This window comes from Pan troglodytes, chromosome 12 (assembly GCF_028858775.2).
Source record: "Pan troglodytes isolate AG18354 chromosome 12, NHGRI_mPanTro3-v2.0_pri, whole genome shotgun sequence".
Classification (NCBI taxonomy): Eukaryota; Metazoa; Chordata; class Mammalia; order Primates; family Hominidae; genus Pan; species Pan troglodytes.
The window spans coordinates 92,099,023-92,121,951 of NC_072410.2; the positions used below are offsets into that span (position 1 = coordinate 92,099,023).

Genomic DNA, 22,929 nt, shown 5'->3' on the forward strand with positions numbered 1-22,929 from the left:
GGCAGTACCCCGTGAAACCTTTCCTTCTCCTACTCGGCCACCTCCCACCAACCTGGCATCGTTCCTCCCGGGAGCTAGCCAGCTTCAGAAAGCACATACAGCATCCTTGCTGCCAAACCACCTATGAGCACACAGGATTTCCTTAATGGCTTAATAAACTGTTATAAAGAACTCCTTGACTTGTCAGAATAAAATAGCTGCCAGGGACTCTGCACAATGAGCCTCTTACTGTTAATAATTGTGTTAGTGTGGAAAGTGGAAAGTGATACCGATGATCATCTCTCCCCTGCCGCCTTGAACCAGGAAGAGGCCAAGGACAGGAAGGATGGCAGGCCCTGCCTATGCATTCAGAGGGTTAATGGGGTAGTGGTCACCCAGAAGCAGCCTGGGCCAAAGTAGGGAAAAACTAAGAACGTGGCTGGAATGAGTGGCATGTGTTGCAAAGAGCAGCTGTACACAGGAACACGGACCTCCATGAAGTCAGTACCAGCCCAGGATCCAGGTCCACCATCTGGGCTGATTCAGGAGGCACTTCACTCACTGCATGACAAGGCCGGCCAAGATGACTGCCCTCAGTCTGTAAGCTCCCGAAGGCAGGGATGATATTATATGCATTCCTTGTCCCCAACACTGATCACTGTCCTTGGCCCGAGGAGGTGCTCAATCATTTCTATTGAATTAAGACAGATCACCTCCCCCAGAGCTGATGCCTGAGTGAAGGTTAGCCCCTGAGGTGGTTAGCAGGGCCGGATTAGGATGCCTGAGACTAAGCTTCCTTCAGTGGCAGGTGGCAAATTCTCACACAAGGCCCATGCACCTGTACCTCTAAAATAAAAATGTTTGCCATATGTGAAGATGGGACAGATTTTCTAATCAGGACTTTTCCAAACAACAGCCAAGTTCCTCCTCATAGAGGGTGACTGGTGGCCCATAGGGGGCCTTTGCGGGAATTAGAATAAGACCCCATTGTGGCATTCTGCCAGATACATGGCTGGGAAGCAGAAAAGAGACTGGATTCCAGCCCCCTTTCACCTCTCAGCCAGGCACTCTTGAGCAGGGCCCACCTGGCAGTATTCTGTAATCCTACAAACTGTCCTCAGGGTCTGTGTCCTCCAAAGAAAGTTTAAAGCAAAATATTCCTCCATGCACTCACTGTGTCCTCTCTTCTGATCTTTTCTATCACTTTAACTAGATTTAAACTAATACAATGGTTGCCGGGCACAGTAGCTGACGCCTGTCATCCCAGCACTTTGGGAGGCCAAGGCAGGTGGATCGGGAGGTCAGGAATTCGAGACCAGCCTGGCCAGCATGGTGAAACCCCATCTCTACTAAAAACACAAAAATTAGCCAGGCATGGTAGCGCACGCCTGTAGTCCCAGCTACTTGGGAGGCTGAGACAGGAGAATTGCCTGAACCCAGGAGGCAGAGGTTGCAGTGAGCCAAGATCGTGCCATTGCACTGCAGCCTGGATGACAGAGCAAGACTCCATCTCAAAAAAAAAAAAAAAAACAAAAAACCTAATACAATGACTTTACACTACCACCGGTTCTTCCTTCACTGTAGTAGTGGTGACAGCTCTATAACCCAGGGTCTGCCTGTGGGAAAGGAAGGATCCACTTAGACTCTGGGATGAGCTAGGTCTATCCACCAAGTAGCCAGCATTTACCCATCATCCGGACATTACAAGTCCTACTCTAAGCTTTGGGAATCCCAAGGAATAGCTTTTGGGCATCTTGCATTGTGGTGGTCGAGGCAAACATGCAATTTTTTAGGAGACTGTTTAAGCAACCCTCACTCTATTCCTACCCTCATCTCCTCAGACTCTTTTGGTTGGTTATGAAGTGCAGGACCCGGGGCAGGCTCTGTCCTCACATGGGAATATGGAGGAAAAAGACATGGTCCATGCCCCAAAGCTGCTTTATAGTGGACGATTCCATGGAAGTTGGAACTCCTCATTAGCATGCTAACTGCTGTTCAAAGCGAGGTGTCCTGAGTCTCTGGAAGAGAAACTCAGTTGATAGTGGGCACTCAACACCAACTTTCCTGATAAAACCCAGAGTGAAATGTTGGAGAAATGACCCGAGGACCATCTTCAGGCACTGGCAGGATGCTTTCCTCAGGGGCATCCTGAGGGGTCATCCTTCTAGGTGAGGACCCCATCCGGACAGGCTCTGGGGCTGTTTGTGCTTCCAGTTCAAGGTGGTAAGGCCAATCCTGGTAGATGGAAGGTGCTGATTCTCAGAAGACCCCCAGGAGGCACCCTATTCTACCTGACCAGTGCCACTCTACAGGGCCACCTGCTGATAAATCTTTCCAGCGCCAGCTCCCCATGAAAATGCTTTCCCAGGGCGATAGCAGCATAGCATCCCCTCTTCCCTTCCCAGGTTGGACGTGAGGAACAGCCGCATATAGAATAGCTCCATGTCTCTGTGAAATTGTCATCAAAGACACTGCCTGTCAACCTGCTGGATGCCCCCAATATAAAATCAAATGTAGTTAACTGCCCCAGAAGTTGAGGTCAGGAAGAGTTCCTCCCTTCCCAACCTCAATTGCTTCCTGCTCTTAATCCGAAGAAAACCATGATGTCTCCCTTTTTGCTTCAGTGGCCGGGAAAATTAATGCTAAGTAATGTGCTCAATGATAGCAGTTTCTCTTAGCCCACGTTTCTGGTATTTTTAATTCCTATTATCACACACGTGCACACACACACACACATACACACACACACACATACACATGCACACAGTAGTCATAGTTTTTCCTAGTCTCTTTCTGGAAGCAGATGGGGAACACATCTGAAGGGTTGAGTTGATTCATTCAACAATACTTACCCTGAGGGGTTCCCAAGTGCCAGAGATAGTGGCAAGGACTAAACTGCTTTCAGTCCAGTAATAGATAAAGACAGGAATGCAAGGTCACCCACACCAGGGGCCAAGCATCAGGAGTGACCAACACAACAGATGTGCAGGGGAGGGAGTCACTACTATGGCTGGCAGCCATCAGGTAAGTCTTCATGACGAGGGCAAGATGGGTACATTGTGGGGACTAAGTGCTTGGAAATCTGAGTGCTTTTACACGGCAGGCAGATGTGTCTCTTAGATCCTGGCACTGATATAATTCCTGCATTCCTTCCTTGTTTGGATCAGAGGCTGGACATTGATGCCACCCAGCTTCAGGGCCTTCTCAACCAGGAGCTTCTAACAGGTATGAGCAGCCCAAGGGCAAGCTGGCCCCATCCTCCTCCCTGCTGGCAACCCCACCCCACACCCCACTGTCAACACTTCAGTCCTTCCTGTCCTTCTCTCCTCAGGACCTCCAGGGGACACGTTCTCCTTAGATGAGTGCCGCAGCTTGGTGGCTCTGATGGAAGTATCCTTTGCGGTCATCCCTCCCATGCTCTGAGCACCCCTCTGCTCTGTGGGCTTCCCCAGAGACCTAATTAGGACAGTAGGGAACCCTTTTCCCACTCAGTATTTTCTCTTCTTCCCTGTCCTTGAGTTTCTGGGGATTCTCTACTAACTCACTAACATACCACAGCAACAATGATAATAGTTACCATCTATCAAGCATCAAGCACCTACTATGTGCTGATCAGTGTACTGGGGTGTGTGTGTGTGTGTGTGTGTGTGTTTGTGTGTGTCCTTATAATTCTTGAAGCAATCCCTCTGATACAAAAAAGTATCATCTCATCATACAGTAGAAGAAACAGGAGTTCAGAGAGGTTAAGTAATTTGCCCAGATCACACAGCTAGTCAGGACTCATGCTCAGATTTGAAGTTGGAGCTTTCAGCCTCCAAAGTCTATGCTCTAACCTTATCCTAAACCGCCCCTTTATAGCACCGTTGGGAACTATTTTCCCTTTCACCCATTCACTTCCCACTGGAGGAGTCTTCATTATTTAAATTTCTTACTTCAACAAGTCCCCAATTCAATCAAGATAACTACCACCAAAACATGGAAAACTGCCTGGTCTACACAGCAGTTGCACCCCAGCATTGCTATGCTGCATTCATAGCAGGAGAGGCTGGGCAGAGGCAGTTCAGAGACTCACTCCAGGCCCGTGGCTACAAGTGTAGGACCAAGAATTGAACCCCAGGCTCCTGACCCTCCTCCTGATTTCCATTCCCCAGTGAGCCATCCTTCTCCTGTGTACCCCTCGCTTGGCAAGCAGAAGAGGCTGACTCCATGAGTGTAGACCCCCAGATGCTGCCCTGCCAGCCCCTCACTCGGCAGTGTGCTGTCTCCTGAGACGCATTGCCCCGCTCCCGCACCATTGACAAGGCTGAATTGGGACTGTGAAGCCGGCCATTGTGAAACAAGAGGGCTTTTTTGATGAAATCATAAATCAGGCCCTGTCTCTGCTGGCTGTGCTTTGGAATCTATCAGAGACACAGCCCATCTCCCACAGAGGAATCCAAATGGTCCTCACAGTGCCACGGTCCGGGGTGAGTAACCTGAGGGGAGGTCACATTTGCTGGACCCCTGCAAAGCGGACAGGTCTCTTTCAGCCTTCTTCCTACTCATGGCTCCCCTTCCAGTTCTCAGAGGTTAATGCTTTTCCCTTCATTAGTCATCACTGAACCCATCATACGGCACGGCCAGGGCTGGCTTTAACATGCCCACGAGATGCATTCCCTCTACACTTATGCACACAGGACTCTACGTGCTCGCCTGTGGCTGCTGCTTCTGGGGTTGCCATGACCCTTCGTGCTCCTCCCCAACTTCTGGAGCCAGAGGGCCCACTCCAACTGGTGAAGGCCGTGTTCTAGACCCCTCTCTTCCCTCAGATGCAAGTGATATTGGCCTCCTTTCCTCAGGGCTTCCTTCTTCCAATTGCCCATTTTTCTTTGTAAAACAAATCTAAGCCAGGTCCCTTTCAGATGCAGCGGGAGCCAGCTGGCATGGGGCCACATCCAGGTGACAAGGGACCAACTGTGTTGCTAGAGATGAATGGGCCTGCTCTGGCTTCATTGGCAGGACGGCAGCCCCTCTGCACCTTGCACGCTGGCTGGTTCACTCTTAACTCCTTACCCAGCTGAAAGTGAATGGGCGGCTGGACCAAGAGGAGTTTGCGCGACTGTGGAAGCGCCTTGTTCACTACCAGGTACGGGCACATTCTCTGTGACTAGCACTCTCATTCTGTCCAGTTAGCAAGGATTTACTGGGTGTCTAACCCTGCACCAGGGTTCAGGGGTATGAAAGAAGAGGAAATCTCACCCCTGCCCTCAAGGAGAGCTCGCATGTTGTTTGGGGAGACATGGTGCAACTCTAAAAGGCACAAGGCAATGCCTAATTAGGTGGTGGAATGAGGGATGCGTTGGAGGTGGGAGGAGAATGCTGTCCCTGTAAGCTAAAGCTACCCGCTAGCATCTCCCCCCACCCCTGCCCCTGCATCCACTGCAACACCTGCTAGCTTATCTCATTCCCATCCAATCCACCTGCCAGAGGATCTGTCGAAAACAGATGTGGCCTGAGGCCTCAATGTGGCCTCCCCATTGTTCCTAGGACAAAGTCTAAGCCCTCAGAGTGGCACGCAAGACCCTCTAAGTGGGTCCCTATTTGGGGCCCAGGAGAAGCCCTTTCCACTCATCCCACTCTCTCCTTTAGACTCCAATACAAGTCTAAAGGAGACTCACTATTTCCTGTAAACGTCACACCTGTGCCCCTTCAGCCTGCCCCTCCTGCCTCTCCCCTCCCTGCACCCTGAGACTGGCCAGTGCCCACCTACCCTTCATACTTCAGAATTTTTCTTGTAATATGTATACCCACACATGCCAAATAGAAGTATAATCTGTTTTTAAAAACTAATAAATGCCAATAAATACATCAAATGTCTAGCCATGTCACTAAATATTTTCATAACATGTTTAAAGGCTGAAAAAAAGTTTTCCTGTGTGGCTATTTCAGTATATATTCCCAGATCCCTGACTAGCGGTCACTTGGTTTCTCATTTCATTGCAGGGCACTGCGACGGCTGGCATGTCCACTCCCCTGGGTCCCCCAGGGCAAGGGTCCCTCATATCCATCTTTCCCCAGAGCCTCCCTAGTGTCTAAAACACAGCAGGGGTTCAAAATGCTGAATAAATGACTGAAGAAATTCCGAATGAACGAATGAATTCCTGAGAACAGTCTAGGTCTGTCCTTGCACTCACCAAAAGCCGAATAAGGCCCCCAAAAAGCTGTCCAGCTGCTATTTTGCAACAGTTGTCTCCCATGGTTGGCCTCAGTCACATGCCTGTGTGTGGGTACTTTGCTTTGGAGTAGCTCCTGGGGACAGCTAGGCATAGACCCAGATTAGGGTCCTGAGTTCAGCCCTGCAGCACTTACACACCTAATCCAAGGCAAAATGTTCCCTGCCTGAGTATCAGTGTCCTCATCTGTGAAGTACGATGTTGACCAGGATTATACAGAGAATTGGATAGAGGTAGAAAAGGCCTGGGTGAGTGCAAGAGCCGCCCCATACAAAAGTGATATGTTCCGGTTGCCACCTTCTGCCCCTGTGCTGGGCTCTAGGAAGCAATTCTAACCTGCTTTCAATATTTTCTATAGAGCATTCACTAATGTGCAAAGCACTCTCTCAAGCACTTTATAAATATTGAGTCATTTACTCCCTGCAACAAACCTGTGAGGTAGGCACTGTAATTAGCCCTATGCTACAGATGAGGAAACTGAGGCCTAGGAAGATTAAGTCATGGCCAAAGGTAATACAGCTGGTAAATAGTCCATGATTTAAACCCTAGCAGTTTGGTTGTAAAGCCTGTGCTCTTAACCACTACCCTACGCAAACTCTTTGGAGAGCCCTACACTCCCCTCAAAAGTAGAAAACTGCCCTATGTGTCAGGGCCCAGTCTGGGGGCACAGAAGAGGAAGGAGCATGGGTGAGGAGGGAAGCAGCCACAGCCCCTCGGCGGGCAGCCAGGATGGTCAGTTCACCAGGTGTGGCCACTGTGTCCTCCCAGTCCTCAGTGCTATGACCGTGCCTTCCTCTGAGGTTTAGGGAAGCAAGCTCCCAGGATGGAAAAGGAGTATCCAGACCTTCCCAGTCTTCACACAGACTTCTTGCTTCTCTTCCCCTATTAGCATGTTTTCCAGAAGGTTCAGACAAGCCCTGGAGTCCTCCTGAGCTCGGACTTGTGGAAGGCCATAGAGAATACAGGTACAATGGGGACTTTGGAGCTGTGGTGCCCAAGGTCCGGGGGGGGGGTGATGCCCACACCCCTAGTAGCAAGGCTGGCACAACAGTGCCAGGCAATCAGGAGACAGGAGCGCTGCAGCTCTCGTGTCCTCCCCAGTTCACACTGACCCTGGGGGGCCTCCAGGGTTGCAGACTCAAACACAGTTGCCCTGTCTGAGTTCTCACGTGCCAGTCAATTTTCCCAGATGTCTTTCCTCCCCAGCACAGCTCTAATTGTGAGAAAATAGCCGTCGCGTGATTGATACCCTATCAGGAATCGAGCTCGCCTCGGAGACGTGCTTCCAGCTCAGTATCTGGGCCATCAGGGTTAAATACCCACAGGCTGGCTGATGATCTTTCTCTCTTCACAGAGAGTTTGGGGCTAAATTAAATCAAATGGCATCTGTCTGCTTCAAGTAGGCAAAGGCTTTCAGCCCTGGGATAATGAGAATAATCCCTTAGGGTGCATAAGTGCTCCATGGATCAGCAAGCACTTCTGTTGGCGTCATCTCATTTGACTGTCTCAACTAACCTGCAAACTGGAAAGGGCAGGAATCATTACCTCTACTGTCCCAATGGGGAAAATGGATCACAAAAAAAGTTGCACAAGGAAATGGCCACCTTCCTTTAATAAAATGTAAAATCACATTTCCCCGGGTTAACACTGGAAGGAGAGTCTCCATCATCCTCCCTTCTGTGGATCCTGGCCTGGAGACAGGGCAGAAAGATCAGACTGTTGCCCCCACCTGTAGCCTGGATCCTCCCCTTAATGCTTCATAATGTGGAGCTGGGACTCTTCAGGGCTTGTTAAAGCACAGATTGCTGCACCTCTGATCAGGGGGTGTGGGTGGGGCTCAGGAATTTGCATTTCTAACAAGCTCCCAGGGGATGCTCATGCCCCTGGTCTGGGGACCACACTTTAAGAATCCATTAAAGACGAAATCTTTTAAAAAGACCTCACACATGACTCCAGAATAATAAAAGAGAAAAAAGTAGAAAATTGTTCAAATTCAATTCAGTAAGCCTTCAGCAGCCAGGCAAGTAAGTGAAAGGGGCGATGGAGCTCACAGTCAGAAAACAGGTGACTGAGAACATGGCAAGCAGGAGAGGACCTGGCTTATCTAAAGGCATTCGAGTTCATGTTTTATTAACTCCGCTAGAGAAACCTCCTGTGTCTCTGGCTGCCGGAGGCTCATGGGCCACCAGGCTTGTCCCCATGATGGATGGTTTGGCTTGCAGGGTTCTACTTGCTCTCTAAGTCTTGCAAAGCCTGACTATGTGCCAGTGTGCACTTGGCCCCTGTGAGGTCGGTGCCTCCCTGGAGCTTATAACTAGAAGCACAGGATGACAAGGCGCTGAGCTCCTGCCTGCCTGAGGCCACCTTCTGCATTCTGCTCTCCCGCCAAGGGTCAGTCTTTTCCCTGGATGGACTTAGGACTGCATCTCCTTCTGCCAGGGGCCACTCCCACCTACACTAGCAGCATCCATAAACAATCCACCTACAGTCATGGGTGGGGAGGAAGGTTGTGAAGGTCATCAGCAAGGAGAAGTTTGACAGAGGCAGAGCTAGAAGCAACCCCCAGGTGTCCCAGCAGCTCTCCCATTACGTGGGAATGATCAGATGATTGTGAAGGCCAATGTGTCTCCAGAGCAGGGTCTTCAGTATCTTCACGTGGTCTCTGGCCAGACTCCAGAACTAGGTTCCTGGGGCCTAACAACCAACAGGAAAGAGAAGACACTGAAGGGAGGGGGCTGAGTGGGAGGAGTTGGTGGGAGGTTGCCGGGCCCTCTGAACAGGTGTCTCAGACCCTGAGAGGCAGAGGAACCCCCGAGCCCTAGACTCCTCTCACTCACTCATTCACCTGTGGCCCCAGACTTCCTCAGAGGGATCTTCATCAGCCGTGAGCTGCTGCATCTGGTGACCCTCAGGTACAGCGATAGCGTCGGCAGGGTCAGCTTCCCCAGCCTGGTCTGCTTCCTGACGCGGCTTGAAGCCATGGCAAGTAAGTGTCCCCAAGGGGCATCCCAGAGACCTTGGCAGTGACCGAAGAACACAGGAGAGGACCGGACACCCCCTACCCCATCCCAGGTCTGCGTGAGGCCTCAGCAGCAGGGTGGGCCGGCAGCCTGCGTGAGGTGCCAACCGAGGCTGCAGATGGTGTGATCAGCTCCCTCTGCACCCCCCTCTCCCCTGTAGTTCCCCATCGCAGGTCTCTTTTCCTCATCACCCTGCCCAGCCCCTCTCTCAGGAACAAGGTTAACGCTGTCCCCGTCTCCAGGTTGTGTTTATCATTGAAACCTGCTCTTCAGTTATGTAATGAAGGATTTTGGTCTTTGCTGCAGGAATTTCACACACAAGTGAATAAGTGGGGGCAGGAGGTCCCTCCCCAGGCTTCAGAAATCCAACTGTGTGGGCCAAAGTTTCCACACTTTTTAGCAGTGTCACCCTTTGTTTTTAATGAAATCTAGTGTGAAACCCCGGGCCACAGTCGGGCCACAGTGGGGCCACCATGATTGCAGGAGAGAGGCCAGACCCCTCCCCACTCATAATCCTCTCACCGCCATGCCACGAGGCACTGCTGCAAAGCCTGCAGCTCTGAGCTGGGCAAAAAGATTGAGAGACTAAGGCTCTGGGAGGGTAAAAGAGAAGCCTGAGGTACAAGCCTTGGCCCCCACACAGTTCTCAGTTGCACAGGGAAGGTCCCCAAATTGTATCACTGAAAGAATGACAAGCCCTCACATCCCCACAGCCTAGTGTGGATGGATGCAGGGGCAGGGAGTGCAAGGAAGCTGGGAGAGGGAGAGGCCTGTGGGCAGAGCAGGCACACAGCCCCTCTGAGGAGGTGAGCCCTGAGCCACTCGCCCCGTGCAGAGCTCGGCTAGACAGAGAAAAGGATGGGTGACAGGCACACCCCGTGGAGCAGGAGGGGCTGCTTTACAGAATCACCTCCTGTGCTTCTTATGGGCCCAGGCCTGCCTCCCCTGAACTGCCTGGATTCCTTCCTCCTCAGTCAGTCAAAACCTTCCCTTCTTTATCCTAGAGACCTTCCGCAACCTCTCTAAGGATGGAAAAGGACTCTACCTGACAGAAATGGAGGTGAGGTACCTTCCCCTCCCCGGGGCAGGCACAGTCCCAGGCTGCCTCCCCTGACTTAATTCCAGAGGGCATTTTTCTCCCTGAGGATATTGAACGGTCTGTCAAAGGCCAGCCAAGCTGTCCCCCCAACCTCCAATTACTGCCTTATATATCGCTGGCCGCCAGGCTGCTTTAGGATCTTGGCAGACAGATTTTATTTTTTTCCAATAGCTTAACAAAGCAGAGGATTATGTGGGAGTCATAAATCCAGGAGGGAACAGAAGGACAGCCCGCTGAGCTCACTGTACATTAAACTTATTCCCATTGAGTTTTAGAGGCTCCTGACCAGCCAGCTGGTAGACCTAAGATATATACGTCTCACTGCCTGGTTATTCAGGGAGTAGCAGAAGATGTGCTGTGAGACAACCCCGCCCCGTACCCTGCTTGGGTTGGAATTAGCTGGAAGGGGTGATGAGACTGGACTGAAGTCTTCCGAGGGAGGAGGGTGGCATTTGCCCTGCTCTGTATTAAGCTAACAAGTGTAAAGAACTGTTGTAATGATGATGCTTATTTTTCAGTGGATGAGCCTGGTCATGTACAACTGAAGCAAAGAGGAAAGCAGACCCACGGCTCAGGTAAGACATGGTAGCTTTGGAGTCTTTCCCTCCTGGGAGCATGAGTCCTCCTTCTCCTCTAAGAACTGCACATAAGACTCTCTCCTTGGGAGAGCCTCCCCAGGGATGACAGACCCTTACATAAGTGAACCAAGGCTTAGCTGCTCAAGGCCCTTGAGTTTCAAGGCCAATGCTGCAGATTTCATGCAGACAATGTAGACCAATGGACCTTTATGGAAAGGCATGGCTTGGAAGGCATGAATGAGGGTTTAGAATCCTTCACTGCAGTTCCGAAGAAAAAAAGTATCTCTCATCACGGGAAGGGCAAGAGAAATGGTGGAAATGGAATGGTGTAGAGCAACAGAAATGGTAGAAATTGTCAGGCCTTAGGGAGAGAAGAGCGGGCTCTAGCCCCAGCTGTACCGTTGTCTCACTGTGCAGCTTTGGACAGATGATGAACATCTGTAGGCATCAGTGTTTATCCCTCTAGCATGAGTGTGCTGAAGAATTAACACTCACGTCATTTCCTCTACATTTTTTTTCATGAAACAGACCCTAGAGTTACATAGTCCACACCCTAACCCTGCTGTAGCAGAAGCCCCGTCAGTCTTCTAGAATTCTTTAGGACAGGGGAGCTCAAGATGTTGTGGTTCCCATTGTTGGACATCTCCGAGTGTTAGGTATTCCTTAGCTAGAGGCAATCATCTACTTCCCTGAAACTTTCTACTCATGCTTCTGGCTCTACTCTCTGGACCACTGTAGAAAAAAATACTGGACATGCAAGACCTAAATATTTGAGGATACCTTTGCTATTTTGCCCAAAGCCTGTCTTCTTTAATTATTCCTGTTGGTTTTCATCCAGACCTCCTGGTGACCATTCTCTATGTGCCAATATACCTTCGAAGTATACAGTTCTTCACGCAGCCGACCTGTGATCAATATCACCTAAAACTCGATTGTTTTTGTAAACAGTATCTAATCTCCCATTCATGCACCTTGAAGTCAAGAGACAGACACTGTCTCCATAAATAATGTTGTAGCATAAATATTTCCTGATGAACGCTTGATGCTTTCTAATGATCGCAAATGAATACTGCAGAGATCATAGTTAATTTGACCCAATAGTACTTCCTTGAGTTCTCCTTTCACTCCTTTTTAAAAACAGAACATTTGATTATTTTCAGTTTTATTGTGTCTGTTCCAATCTGCATGACTTCTAATATCAAAAATGATTCTTCAATTGTATATTTAAGCTAATTTGATACACAGGGCCTAAAGGCTTAAACTTTCAAAATAACTGGATTCTCTCTTACTACCTTTTCTCCGTACAGGGTCGCGATTCTCTCTTAACTAATGTTTCCACCCTTCCTATTTTTAAACAATGTGTCAGAAGGAAGGATAATATTAGAGGCATTGTTGTGTTTACTTCAGTTTCTTTCACTAATGCCTATCATCAGCCACAGGAGCGCTTCCCTAGCTTCCTCATTTATCACCACCCTCTGGCATCACATCATTAAAGCACATCCACTCACTCTTGGCTTGTGGTTTGCTTTACAGAATTGGAGGCAGGAGGGTGAAGAAGTTCTGCCTCCAAATCTACAAACCCACCTTCCTCTGTAACTATCTCCCCGCTTCTTCCTCATTATCCTTCACCTTCTCAAGGGCCTGATTGAATGAATTCTCTCTTCTGTCTTCTGAATACTAAACCTGTCTCTGTCTTCTGGAGTCATTTAACTCCCATTTAAAAATGTGTATCTTTTAAATTTCTTCATCTCCTACCCCTTCCAGCTGAACTCCACCTGTTTCCTCTCATTGCAACCAAATTTCATGGAAGAGCTCATTGTCTACATATTCTCACTTCCCACTCTCCCTGCTAACTGCTTCAGTTGAGATTTCTTTGACATCATCTCTCTCCCTGACTTTGGCATGGCCTCCCTATCTGATTTTCCTATATCTACTCATATCCCTCAAATCAATTTCCGGCAGCTGGACTACACTTTTTAAAATTCAAATCCAATCATTACATTCTCCAGGCTTAAAAACGCTTCAATGTCCTCCCATTGCTCACAGGAAAAATCTGGCATCATTAACATGGACCACAAGAGCCTGTCTCCTCTGGACCCTGCCCACCATCTAACCACAACTTGTCCCTCTTTTTCCTGCTCTCTACTCCCACCACACCATTACACCTTTACTTCCTTCTATTTTCCATGCTTTTCCCAGCCTGAAGCCTTTGGCCTTACTGTCTGCTCTGTCTTGGCTGTCAGTCACCAAACTCCTGATCCTTTATGTCTTAGCCCAGTTGGGTTCCCATATTATGGGTTCCCATATTATTCACTCACATATCACCCCTCCCCAGTCATAACATTCAACACACTTGGTTGTAGCCCATCTTCTTTTAAAGAAATATATTGAGATATAATTCACACATTGTAGAGTTTGCTCATTTAAAGTATAGAGTTCAATGGTTTTTAGCATAGTCAGAGGTGTGCAACAATCACCACAATATGATTGTTAGAACATTTTTATCACCACAAAAAAGAAACCCCAGCCCAACTAGCATGCCCACCTAGCATGCCCACAGCAGTTGCTCCCCAATTGTGTCCCACCCTCTAGCCTGAGGCAACCACTAATCTACTTTCTGAATCTGTAAGTTTACCTATTCTGGACATTTCATATGATTAGATTCATACAACATGTGGTCCTTTATGACTGGCTTCTTTCACTTAGCGTAATGCTGTCAGGATTCATGCATGTTGTAGCGTGTATCAGTACTTCATTCCTTTTAAGTGCCAAATAATATTTCATTGTGGCTATACCCCATTTTTTTCATCTATTCCTCAGTTGATAGACATGTGGGTTGTTTCTAGTTTTGACTGTCATTAATAATCCTGCTATGAATGTTTGTGCACAGGTTTTTGGGGGGACATATGTTTTTATTTCAATTGGGTGTAGAGTTATGAGTGGAACTGCTGGATCATACGGAAATTCTATTTGTAAATTTTTGAGGAACCACCAAACTGTTTTCCAAAGCAGCTACACCATTTTACATTCCCACCAGCTGCAAATGAGAATTCCATTTTCTCCACATCCTCAGCAACCCTTGTCATTGTCTGTCTTTTATAGCAATCCTAGGGAGTGTGAAGTGATATCTCACTGTGGTTTTGATTTGCATTTTCATGATGACTAATGATTTTGAGCATCTTTTCAGTGCTTATGGGTTATTTTATATCTTCTTCGGAGAAATGTTCATTTAGTCCTTTGTCCATTTGTAAGCTGGGTTATTTATATTTTTACTACAGAGGAGTTGTAGATGTTCTTTGTATATTGTAGATACGAATTCCTTATATATGTGATTTGCAAATTTTTCTCCCCTTCTGCAGGTTGTCTTTGCAGCTCTTACATTTAGGTCTTTGATCCATTTTGAGATCATTTTTTATATGGTGTGAAGTAGGGTTCTAATTTCATTCTTTTGCATTCATTCATTTGTCCCAGCACCAGTTGCTGAAAAAACTATTCATTCTCCTGTTTCTTTGTCTTGGAACCCTTTTCAAAAATCAATTTAATATAAGAATGTATTTATGGACGTTCCTTTCTGTTCAATTGATTTATGTGTGTATCTTATGCCAGTATCACACTTTGTTGATTGCTACAATTTTATAGTAAGTTTTGAAATTAGGAAGTGTGAGTTTTCCAACTTTATTTTACTTTTCAAGACTATTTTGGCTCTTCTGGGTTCCTTGCATTTACATATAAATTTTAGAATCAACTTATCAGCTTCTGGGATTTTGATAGAGATTACATTAAATCTAAAGGTCAATCTGGGGAATATTGCCATCTTCACAATATAAAATCTTTTGTTCCATGCGTCTCTTCATTTTTATATATCTTCTTTAATTTTTTTGAACAATGATTTACAGTTTTCAGTGTAGAAGTCTTACACTTTCCTTATTAAATTTATTCCTAACTATTGTAGTTTGGGATGCAATTTTAAATAAAATTGTTAATATTATTTTCAGATTTTCATTGCTAGTGTACAGCAATAAAAATTATTTTTATATTGATCTTATATCCTGCAATCTTGCTAAACTTATTAGTTCCAATATTTTTAAAGGGCTTCCTTAGAATTTTATATATTCAAAAGTCATGTAATCTGCAATAAAGATAGTTTTATTTTTCCACTCCAATATAGAGGCTTTTTATTTCTTTTTCTTGCCTAATTGTCCGGCTAGAACCTCTAATACATTGCCGAATAGAAGTGAACAAAGCAGACAACCTTGTGTTCCTGATCTTGGGGGAAAACACCCAATCCTTTGCCATTAAATATGATGATCACTGTGCGTTTTTCATAGATACCATTTGCCAGGTTGAGGAAGTTCACGTCTATTTGTAGCTGGCTGAGTTAACACACTTTTCATTACTTGCTTGACGTCAGTATTCTCTGCTAGACTATAAGCCTGGGTATGTCTTGTTTGTTGCTATTTCCTTAGCACAAAGCGAAACACCTACCCTGGAGAAACTAGTTGATAACTTTCTCCCAAATAACCAAAAGAAATCACTCTTTCAGGTTTGTACCTTCCTTTGTTTTGTTCTCATCCCAGCATTTGTTAGTATTAGCTTATATCCTAGTCTTCCTGCTATTTTAGCTATTCTCTATTTTCTTCCCCTTTGGTGTACTGGGAGGCAGGTAGTTAATATTATCTTGTTATTATCTCTAATACACCATGACCCATATTATCTTATGAAGGCCTATTTTTCCCTCACTTTTTTGAAAAATTTGAAAATTTCCCTCACTTTTTTGAGAAAGTTGAAAGTGTCCTGGTCATTTCAACTCTATCCAATATTCCCTTACTTTGCTATTACAAAGTTTCTTCTACGAGTTCCAACACTCTGAGGTCAGCAAAGAGACTTTTATCATTAGCCAGGATTCGATCCAGAGAAGTCCCTCTCCTTGCTCACTTGATCCTCTGTGTTACAAAGTGTCCCTGCAGCGAGCAAAGGCTTTGTCCTGAGTTAAGCGAGCTTCTCCCAGAGATGAAGGTTATTGGAGCTCCATCACCAGTCTACTTGGTTTCCAGGTCACTCCCTACAAACTGTGTACCAGAGGTCTTTTATCTGCCCTTGGACTCACCGGGCAAGTTGAGGTATACTTTCGTTGTAAGAATACTTCTGTTCCTCTCTCTGGCTCATTTTTAACCCATCTGCTCTCCTCTGACCTAGCAGATTGGGATATAGGTATATGCAACTGGGCTGAACTCCTCTTCCTCTCTTCCCATCATATATATTTCTTTTAAACAAAGTGTATGCCTTGTTGTCACATTGCAGGCAATACCTATGTTAAAATATGTTTAAATATAAAGTTCATACTTGAAAGAATGCTAATACTTATCTCATTGCTCTGTGCTCCTTGGACACTTGAGGCTGTATTGATTTTAATTGATTTCAGAGTCTAGAGGTTTAATACACGGCAAATCACACCCTGCTGAGAGTTTGTCTAGCTAATGTCATCTGCATCCATGTTGATCTGTCAATATGCCAGTAAAATGCCTTATTCTAACAAAATTGTCATTTATAACAATTTCCTACTGTATAAACATACAGTTTCTTGAGGAAAGGGCCACCTTCTCCTAGTCTGCAGGATTTAGGTGAAATATGACAACAGTGGCCCTGGTCTTACTGATGACCAACAACCATTTTCTGCAGGATGAGTCTACTTCTAGCCCAGTAAATCCATCTCTCCAATCTCATTCTGTTCATCGAAAGAAATTCTTTTCGAGAGACCTGGCTAGATGTTGGGTTGAAGACTGACACCCCAGGGCAGATGGAACTGTCAGAGTTCAAGTTAAACTCTCCTATACTTCTGAGTTGAGAGTTGTGAGTCTGGATGTGCCTCTGGTGATGTGAAAACACTCAACACCATTGGCAAGCATACACCTGGTGGTTACTAGGCACCTTGAGATGCCAGGGTGTCCAGCCTTCTGGAGCTGGCTTTGGAAGAAAAATGTATCCAACTGGGAAACCGACATGTACACTCCAAGGGCATAAACCAAGGAGGAGGAAGAGTTGGAATCCAGGAAACAGAAGATCCAACACTAGACAGAGACAGGGAAGTCCAAGGACCGGTGCTATGCAGCAGAGCAAGAGAGTGAGCCATTCCGAGAGGAGCTGGAGGGGCGGCCTTTGGGGAAAATGGGAGCAATTTTTGATCAGATTGCTTAATTGTAGAAAAAATAATGTTCAGAGGGATTTTGAAATTCTGCTGGAGAGCTTTGGAAGAATTAGTAGGATAATGACTTAAACTAAGCAGACAAAAAAGTGAGGTAGTTATTAACTCCTGGAAGAATAAAGAGTTACAGAAGAGAGAAAATGTGATCCTAGAGTATTTTTTCACTCAGCAGTGAACAGTACATATATAATTGTAATAAAATACAAATGGAATATTGATTTAACAAAAATGTGACATAAATATATCAGAAGGAGGGAAGATGTAGACATGAAAGGGGGTTAGAAGCAACCCCACCCCATCTTGCATCATAAGAAGTCAATAGGCATTTAAAATTGACAAATCAAGAATTAACTGCATAAGCATATTACCTAGAAATATGGAGGTAAACATCAGAAGAAAGAGTTTAGGGAGGGGAATTTGGATAGAAATGGGACAAGAACCTGCTATTTTTCCTTCGTGCCTTGTAGTACTCTTTGAATTTTCTAACTATGTATCTTGGACTGAATTTTCATGAAAAAAAAATAGGCAAACTAGCAAGTAGTCTGAGAGACAAGAGAGGTGGAGGGAGGCAGGGAAGAAGAGTTGAGGCCTCTTTACCCCATGGGTAGGGCAGCTGGCTGATTATTGCAGAAAACATGACTATGCACGAATGTCACTTTATTCCAAGACCCCTGCACTTGAGAAAAACCACTCCTCTGCAGAAGTCCAAAGCTAGCCATCTGGAGCTTGGATGGGACAGAGCTCAGGGCTGTTGTTACTATAGCAGCCCCTGGCCTCAGCCCTTCCAACCTGCCTGGAGATGGGAGGAACATCTCTCCACCAAGTTTCCCTCCACTCCAGTGCCAGCCCTCAAGGTGCTAAAATGGGCTATGATATGAATTCAAGTTTGGGGCAGGACAGGTGGGGGGGGTGCCCTTTAAGGAATTTTGAAGAATGGGGTAGGGTCATCCATTAAGGGGCCATGGGCACGTTGGGGTCTGTCAGCCTTGCCAGCAGGAAGTGCCAGTGCTTCCTGTACTGTGGGATGATCCAGAACAGCATCTTTGGAATGGGGCCCCACTTCCATGGTCACTCAAAGGAAGGAGTTTCTTTACTCACCCTTGGCCCTCTGCATTTGCACCTCCGTGTCTTTCTCTAGGACAAGCTCCCAGTGATCACTCAAGAATCTGGCTCTCATTCTAAGAGGCTGTGCTGCCCAGTATGGTTGTGATAAATCTAAACCAGCCCTGCATGAAACAGAGTCCAAGCTGTCTCCCAACAGCCTGGGTTCGGTCCTTGGCTGGCCCAGGCCCAGTTAAGCCTGTGGCCACCAAGCAGCTCATCTGAGCACTTTGGGATGTACTCAGCCTACGTTGCCCTGGAAAAGGAAGCAGGAGATGTCTCCCTGTGGGAAAGGAGAAGAGAAGTTGTCTCTGAGTCCCCTGTCACCAGTTGGATTCATTTCTTGGAAGAGCTAGAATGAGCCAGTTTGACCACCCTCGGGTGCTGTGGGTGACACAGGAGCTGTCCACTGGGTGTTTGCAGAATAATTACACTATCTTATGTCTGAATCCTGATGATTTCACAGCTAAATGGCAAAAATAAAACATGTTTCCCATAAAGGTCTCTCATTCATATTCTGTCTTAAAAATACATTTGGGGAAGAGGAAAAGTACCCAGCAAGGCAGACGCTTCCCTCACTCTCTCCTCATCCATGGTGCGGTCACTGGGTGTCTCAAAAAGGTGAGGCCCACAGAGGATGGAAGAGATTCCACAGCATAACTGGGCCAGATCCCACTCAGAAGAATTTGCAGTTGGAAAGCTCATTTCTGGATGCATCAACCCAGTAGGGGAATCGTTGCAAATGGGTGTGTCAAAAGGACAGGAAGGTGGGAAGCTTGCTGAGTGTGACTTTCTGAGTGGCACGGTCAGAGGACAGGATGGTGTGGACAGGGCTGCATCATCACACACACACCCATGCCAGGAGCAAGGGCAGTGCTCGGCAGTGATGGCATGCTGTATACAAGTACCAAACGGGCCCAAGTGACCTCATCCACAGGGACTGTTGTAAAGCCTCCACAGTCACTTCAAGTAGAATAGCTACCTGCCTAAGGAGTTGAACCCCTCTTGCTAATGCTTTTGAATAGCGAGAGGGTCAGACACACAGCAAAGTTTGGGACAGGTCACTTTGCCTCCCAGTCCCCTGCTTGGTTTGCCAGGATAGATGCCCATCTTTGTGAGCATGGACTTTGGAGTTAAAGCTAATATCTAAAGATCCTGAATCCTAGGCTGTCAGACTGCCCTGTTGCATAAGATTTTCTCCATGCAAAAAAACTGGGGCTGGCAGGTCAACAGAGACTCTGATAAGTGGGAAAATCCATAAGAATGAATAAGCCATTTCCTGCAGGATTCAAAGATGACCTTCACCCAGGCATCCAGGTAGAAAGTCCAGCCCACCTGCACAATTTGCTGCCACAACCACATGTCATTCCAAGCTCCTTTTGGGCCTGCTTGCACCCTGGAGGACAAGCAAAAATGGATGATTCTGCAGGCCTAGGGTCAGTGGTGAACAGCCCCAGAGGTCTGCACAGGCTGGACTGGTGTTCTCAGGATACAGGGCAATTTCCTCCCTCACAGGGCTTTGCTCAGGGACCAGTCATTAATTTTCTCTTTAACAGGATTTAAAGGGGCAGGGTCCTCAATTGCTTGATTGAAAAACTGATTCTCCCTGTCATGCTGGGGCTCTGAAGGCTCAGAAAGGCTCCAGGTGGCCATGGCAGAGGGGCCTGGGCTTCCCTGCTTGGAGCTGGGGGAGATTATATTCCAGTCTCCCCAGGGAAGGGCAGGGCCTTGATCCTTAGCCCCAGCACAGGGCAGACCAGCCAGCTCACCCCGAGGCTGCATCTCCTTGGGACTCCCCATGTCCTTCAGCCAAGGTTGAGAAAGGGCTCCAGAGCAGGGCGGGCTTGACAGGCTGACGATCTCAGACAAACCCTGCCCCTGCCAGCTTCTTACACTTGGGTCCTGGGATGGGTTGCTTTGTCTCTGCAAGATGAGGAGGTGAGCAAGGACCATGGCTGGTGCCCAGATGGAGGGGTGGGATCCCTCACAGAGCAAATGACAAAGGCTCAGGCACAAATCCCACCTGCCCCCCAGGCTCCCTAGAGCTTCTGCTACTAAAGCCACCGTATGATGGAAGCAAGGTGTCCAGATGAGATTCCTGAGGCCCCGAGAAGAGGTGGCCATGCCATTAGCAGTGGCAGATACAGTGTGTCTCTGGGACACATTTGAAGTTGAGTGTAGAGGGAAATTTATAGCACTAAATGCCCACAAGAGAAAGCAGGAAAGATCTAAAAGTGACATCCTAACATCACAGTTAAAAGAACTGGAGAAGCAAGAGCAAACACATTCAAAAGCTACCAGAAGGCAAGAAATAACTAAGATCAGAGCAGAACTGAAGGAGATAGAGACACAAAAAAACCTTCAAAAAATCAATGAATCCAGGAGCTGGTTTTTTGAAAACATCAACAAAATTGATAGACTGCTACCAAGACTAATAAGAAAAGAGAGAAGAATCAAATAGATGCAATAAAAAATGATAAAGGGGATATAACCACCAATCCCACAGAAATACAAACTGCCATCAGAGAATACTATAAACACCTCTATGCAAATAAACTAGAAAATCTAGAAGAAATGGATAAATTCCCGGATGCGTACGCCCTCCAAAGGCTAAACCAGGAAGAAGTCTAATCCCTGAATACACCAATAACAGGCTCTGAAATTGAGGCAATAATTAATAGCCTACCAACCAAAAAAAGTCCAGGACCAGATGGATTCACAGCCGAATTCTACCAGATGTACAAAGAGGAGCTGCTACCATTCCTTCTGAAACTATTCCAATCAATAGAAAAAGAGGGAATCCTCCCTAAGTCATTTTATGAGGCCAGCATCATCCTGATACCAAAGCCTGGCAGAGACACAACAAAAAAAGAGAATTTTAGACCAATATCCCTGATGAACATCGATGCAAAAATCCTCAATAAAATACTGGCAAACCGAATCCAGCAGCACATCAAAAAGCTTATCCACCACGATCAAGTGGGCTTCATCCCTGGGATGTAAGGCTGGTTCAACATACACAAATCAATAAAAGTAATCCATCATATGAACAGAACCAAAGACAAAAACAACAGGATTATCTCAATAGATGCAGAAAAGGCCTTTGACAAAATTCAACAGCACTTCGTGCTAAAAACTCTCAATAAACTAGGTATTGATGGGACGTATCTCAAAATAATAAGAGCTATTTATGACAAACCCACAGCCGATATCATACTAAATGGGCAAAAAGTGGAAGTATTCCCTTTGAAAACTGGCACAAGACAGGGATGCCCTCTCTCACCACTCCTATTCAACATAGTGTTGGAAGTTCTGGCCAGGACAATCAGGCAGGAGAAAGAAATAAAGGGTATTCAATTAGGAAAAGAGGAAGTCAAATTGTCCTGATTTGCAGATGACATGATTGTATATTTAGAAAACCCCATCATCTCAGCCCAAAATCTCCTTAAGCTGATAAGCAACTTCAGCAAAGTCTCAGGATACAAAATCAATGTACAAAAATCACAAGCATTCTTATACACCAATAACAGACAAACAGCCAAATCATGAGTGAACTCCCATTCACAATTACTTCAAAGAGAATAAAATACCTAGGAATCCAACTTACAAGGAATGTGAAGGACCTCTTCAAGGAGAACTACAAATCACTGCTCAACGAAATAAAAGAGGACACAAACAATGGAAGAACATTCCATGCTCATGGATAAGAAGAATCAATTGTGAAAATGGCCATACTGCCCAAGGTAATTTATAGATTCAATGCCCTCCCCATCAAGCTACCAATGACTTTCTTCACAGAATTGGGAAAAAGTATTTTAAAGTTCATATGGAACCAAAAAGAGCCCACATTGCCAAGACAATCCTAAGCCAAAAGAACAAAGCTGGAGGCATCACGCTACCTGACTTCAAACTATACTACAAGGCTACAGTAACCAAAACAGCATGGTACCGGTACCAAAACAGAGATATAGACCAATGGAACAGAACAGAGCCCTCAGAAATAATACCACACATCTACAACCATCTGATCTTTGACAAACCTAACAAAAACAAGCAATGGGGAAAGGATTCCCTATTTAATAAATTGTGCTGGGAGAACTGGCTAGCCATATGTAGAAAGCTGAAACTGGATCCCTTCCTTACACCTTATACAAAAACTAATTCAAGATGGATTAAAGACTTGCATGTTCAACCTAAAACCACAAAAACCCTGGAAGAAAACCTAGGCAATAACATTCAGGACATAGTTGGCAAGGACTTCATGCCTAAAACACCAAAAGCAATGGCAACAAAAGCCAAAATTGACAAATGGGATCTAATTAAACTAAAGAGCTTCTGCACAGCAAAAGAAACTACCATCAGAGTGAACAGGCAACCTACAGAATGGGAGAAAAATTTTACAATCTACCCATCTGACAAAGGGCTAATATCCAGAATCTACAAAGAACTTAAACAAATTTACAAGAAAAAAATCAAACAACCCCATCAAAAAGTGGGCAAAGGATATGAACAGACACTTCTCAAAAGAAGACATTTATGCAGCCAACAGACACATGAAAAAATGCTCACCATCACTAGCCATCAGAGAAACGCAAATCAAAACCACAATGAGATACCATCTCACTCCAGTTAGAATGGTGATCATGAAAAAGTCAGGAAACAACAGGTGCTGGAGAGGATGTGGAGAAATAGGAACACTTTTACACTGTTGGTGGGACTGTAAACTAGTTCAACCATT

The 22,929-nt window shown here is 46.2% G+C and overlaps 1 protein-coding gene across 1 annotated transcript in view; it reads left to right on the forward strand.

Annotated features, from left to right (window-relative positions):
• The window catches only part of CAPN13 (calpain 13), an 85,625-nt gene extending 65,906 nt beyond the window's left edge, over nucleotides 1-19,719 (forward strand). Inside the window, exons 16-23 of the mRNA XM_016948291.3 lie at nucleotides 3,147-3,204; nucleotides 3,311-3,369; nucleotides 5,036-5,104; nucleotides 7,081-7,156; nucleotides 9,049-9,177; nucleotides 10,216-10,271; nucleotides 10,829-10,885; nucleotides 18,229-19,719. Coding sequence (XP_016803780.2) covers nucleotides 3,147-3,204; nucleotides 3,311-3,369; nucleotides 5,036-5,104; nucleotides 7,081-7,156; nucleotides 9,049-9,177; nucleotides 10,216-10,271; nucleotides 10,829-10,855 — 474 coding nt within the window. The 3' untranslated portion in view covers nucleotides 10,856-10,885; nucleotides 18,229-19,719. The remainder of the gene's footprint in view (nucleotides 1-3,146; nucleotides 3,205-3,310; nucleotides 3,370-5,035; nucleotides 5,105-7,080; nucleotides 7,157-9,048; nucleotides 9,178-10,215; nucleotides 10,272-10,828; nucleotides 10,886-18,228) is intronic.
• The last annotated feature ends 3,210 nt before the right edge of the window (nucleotides 19,720-22,929 follow it).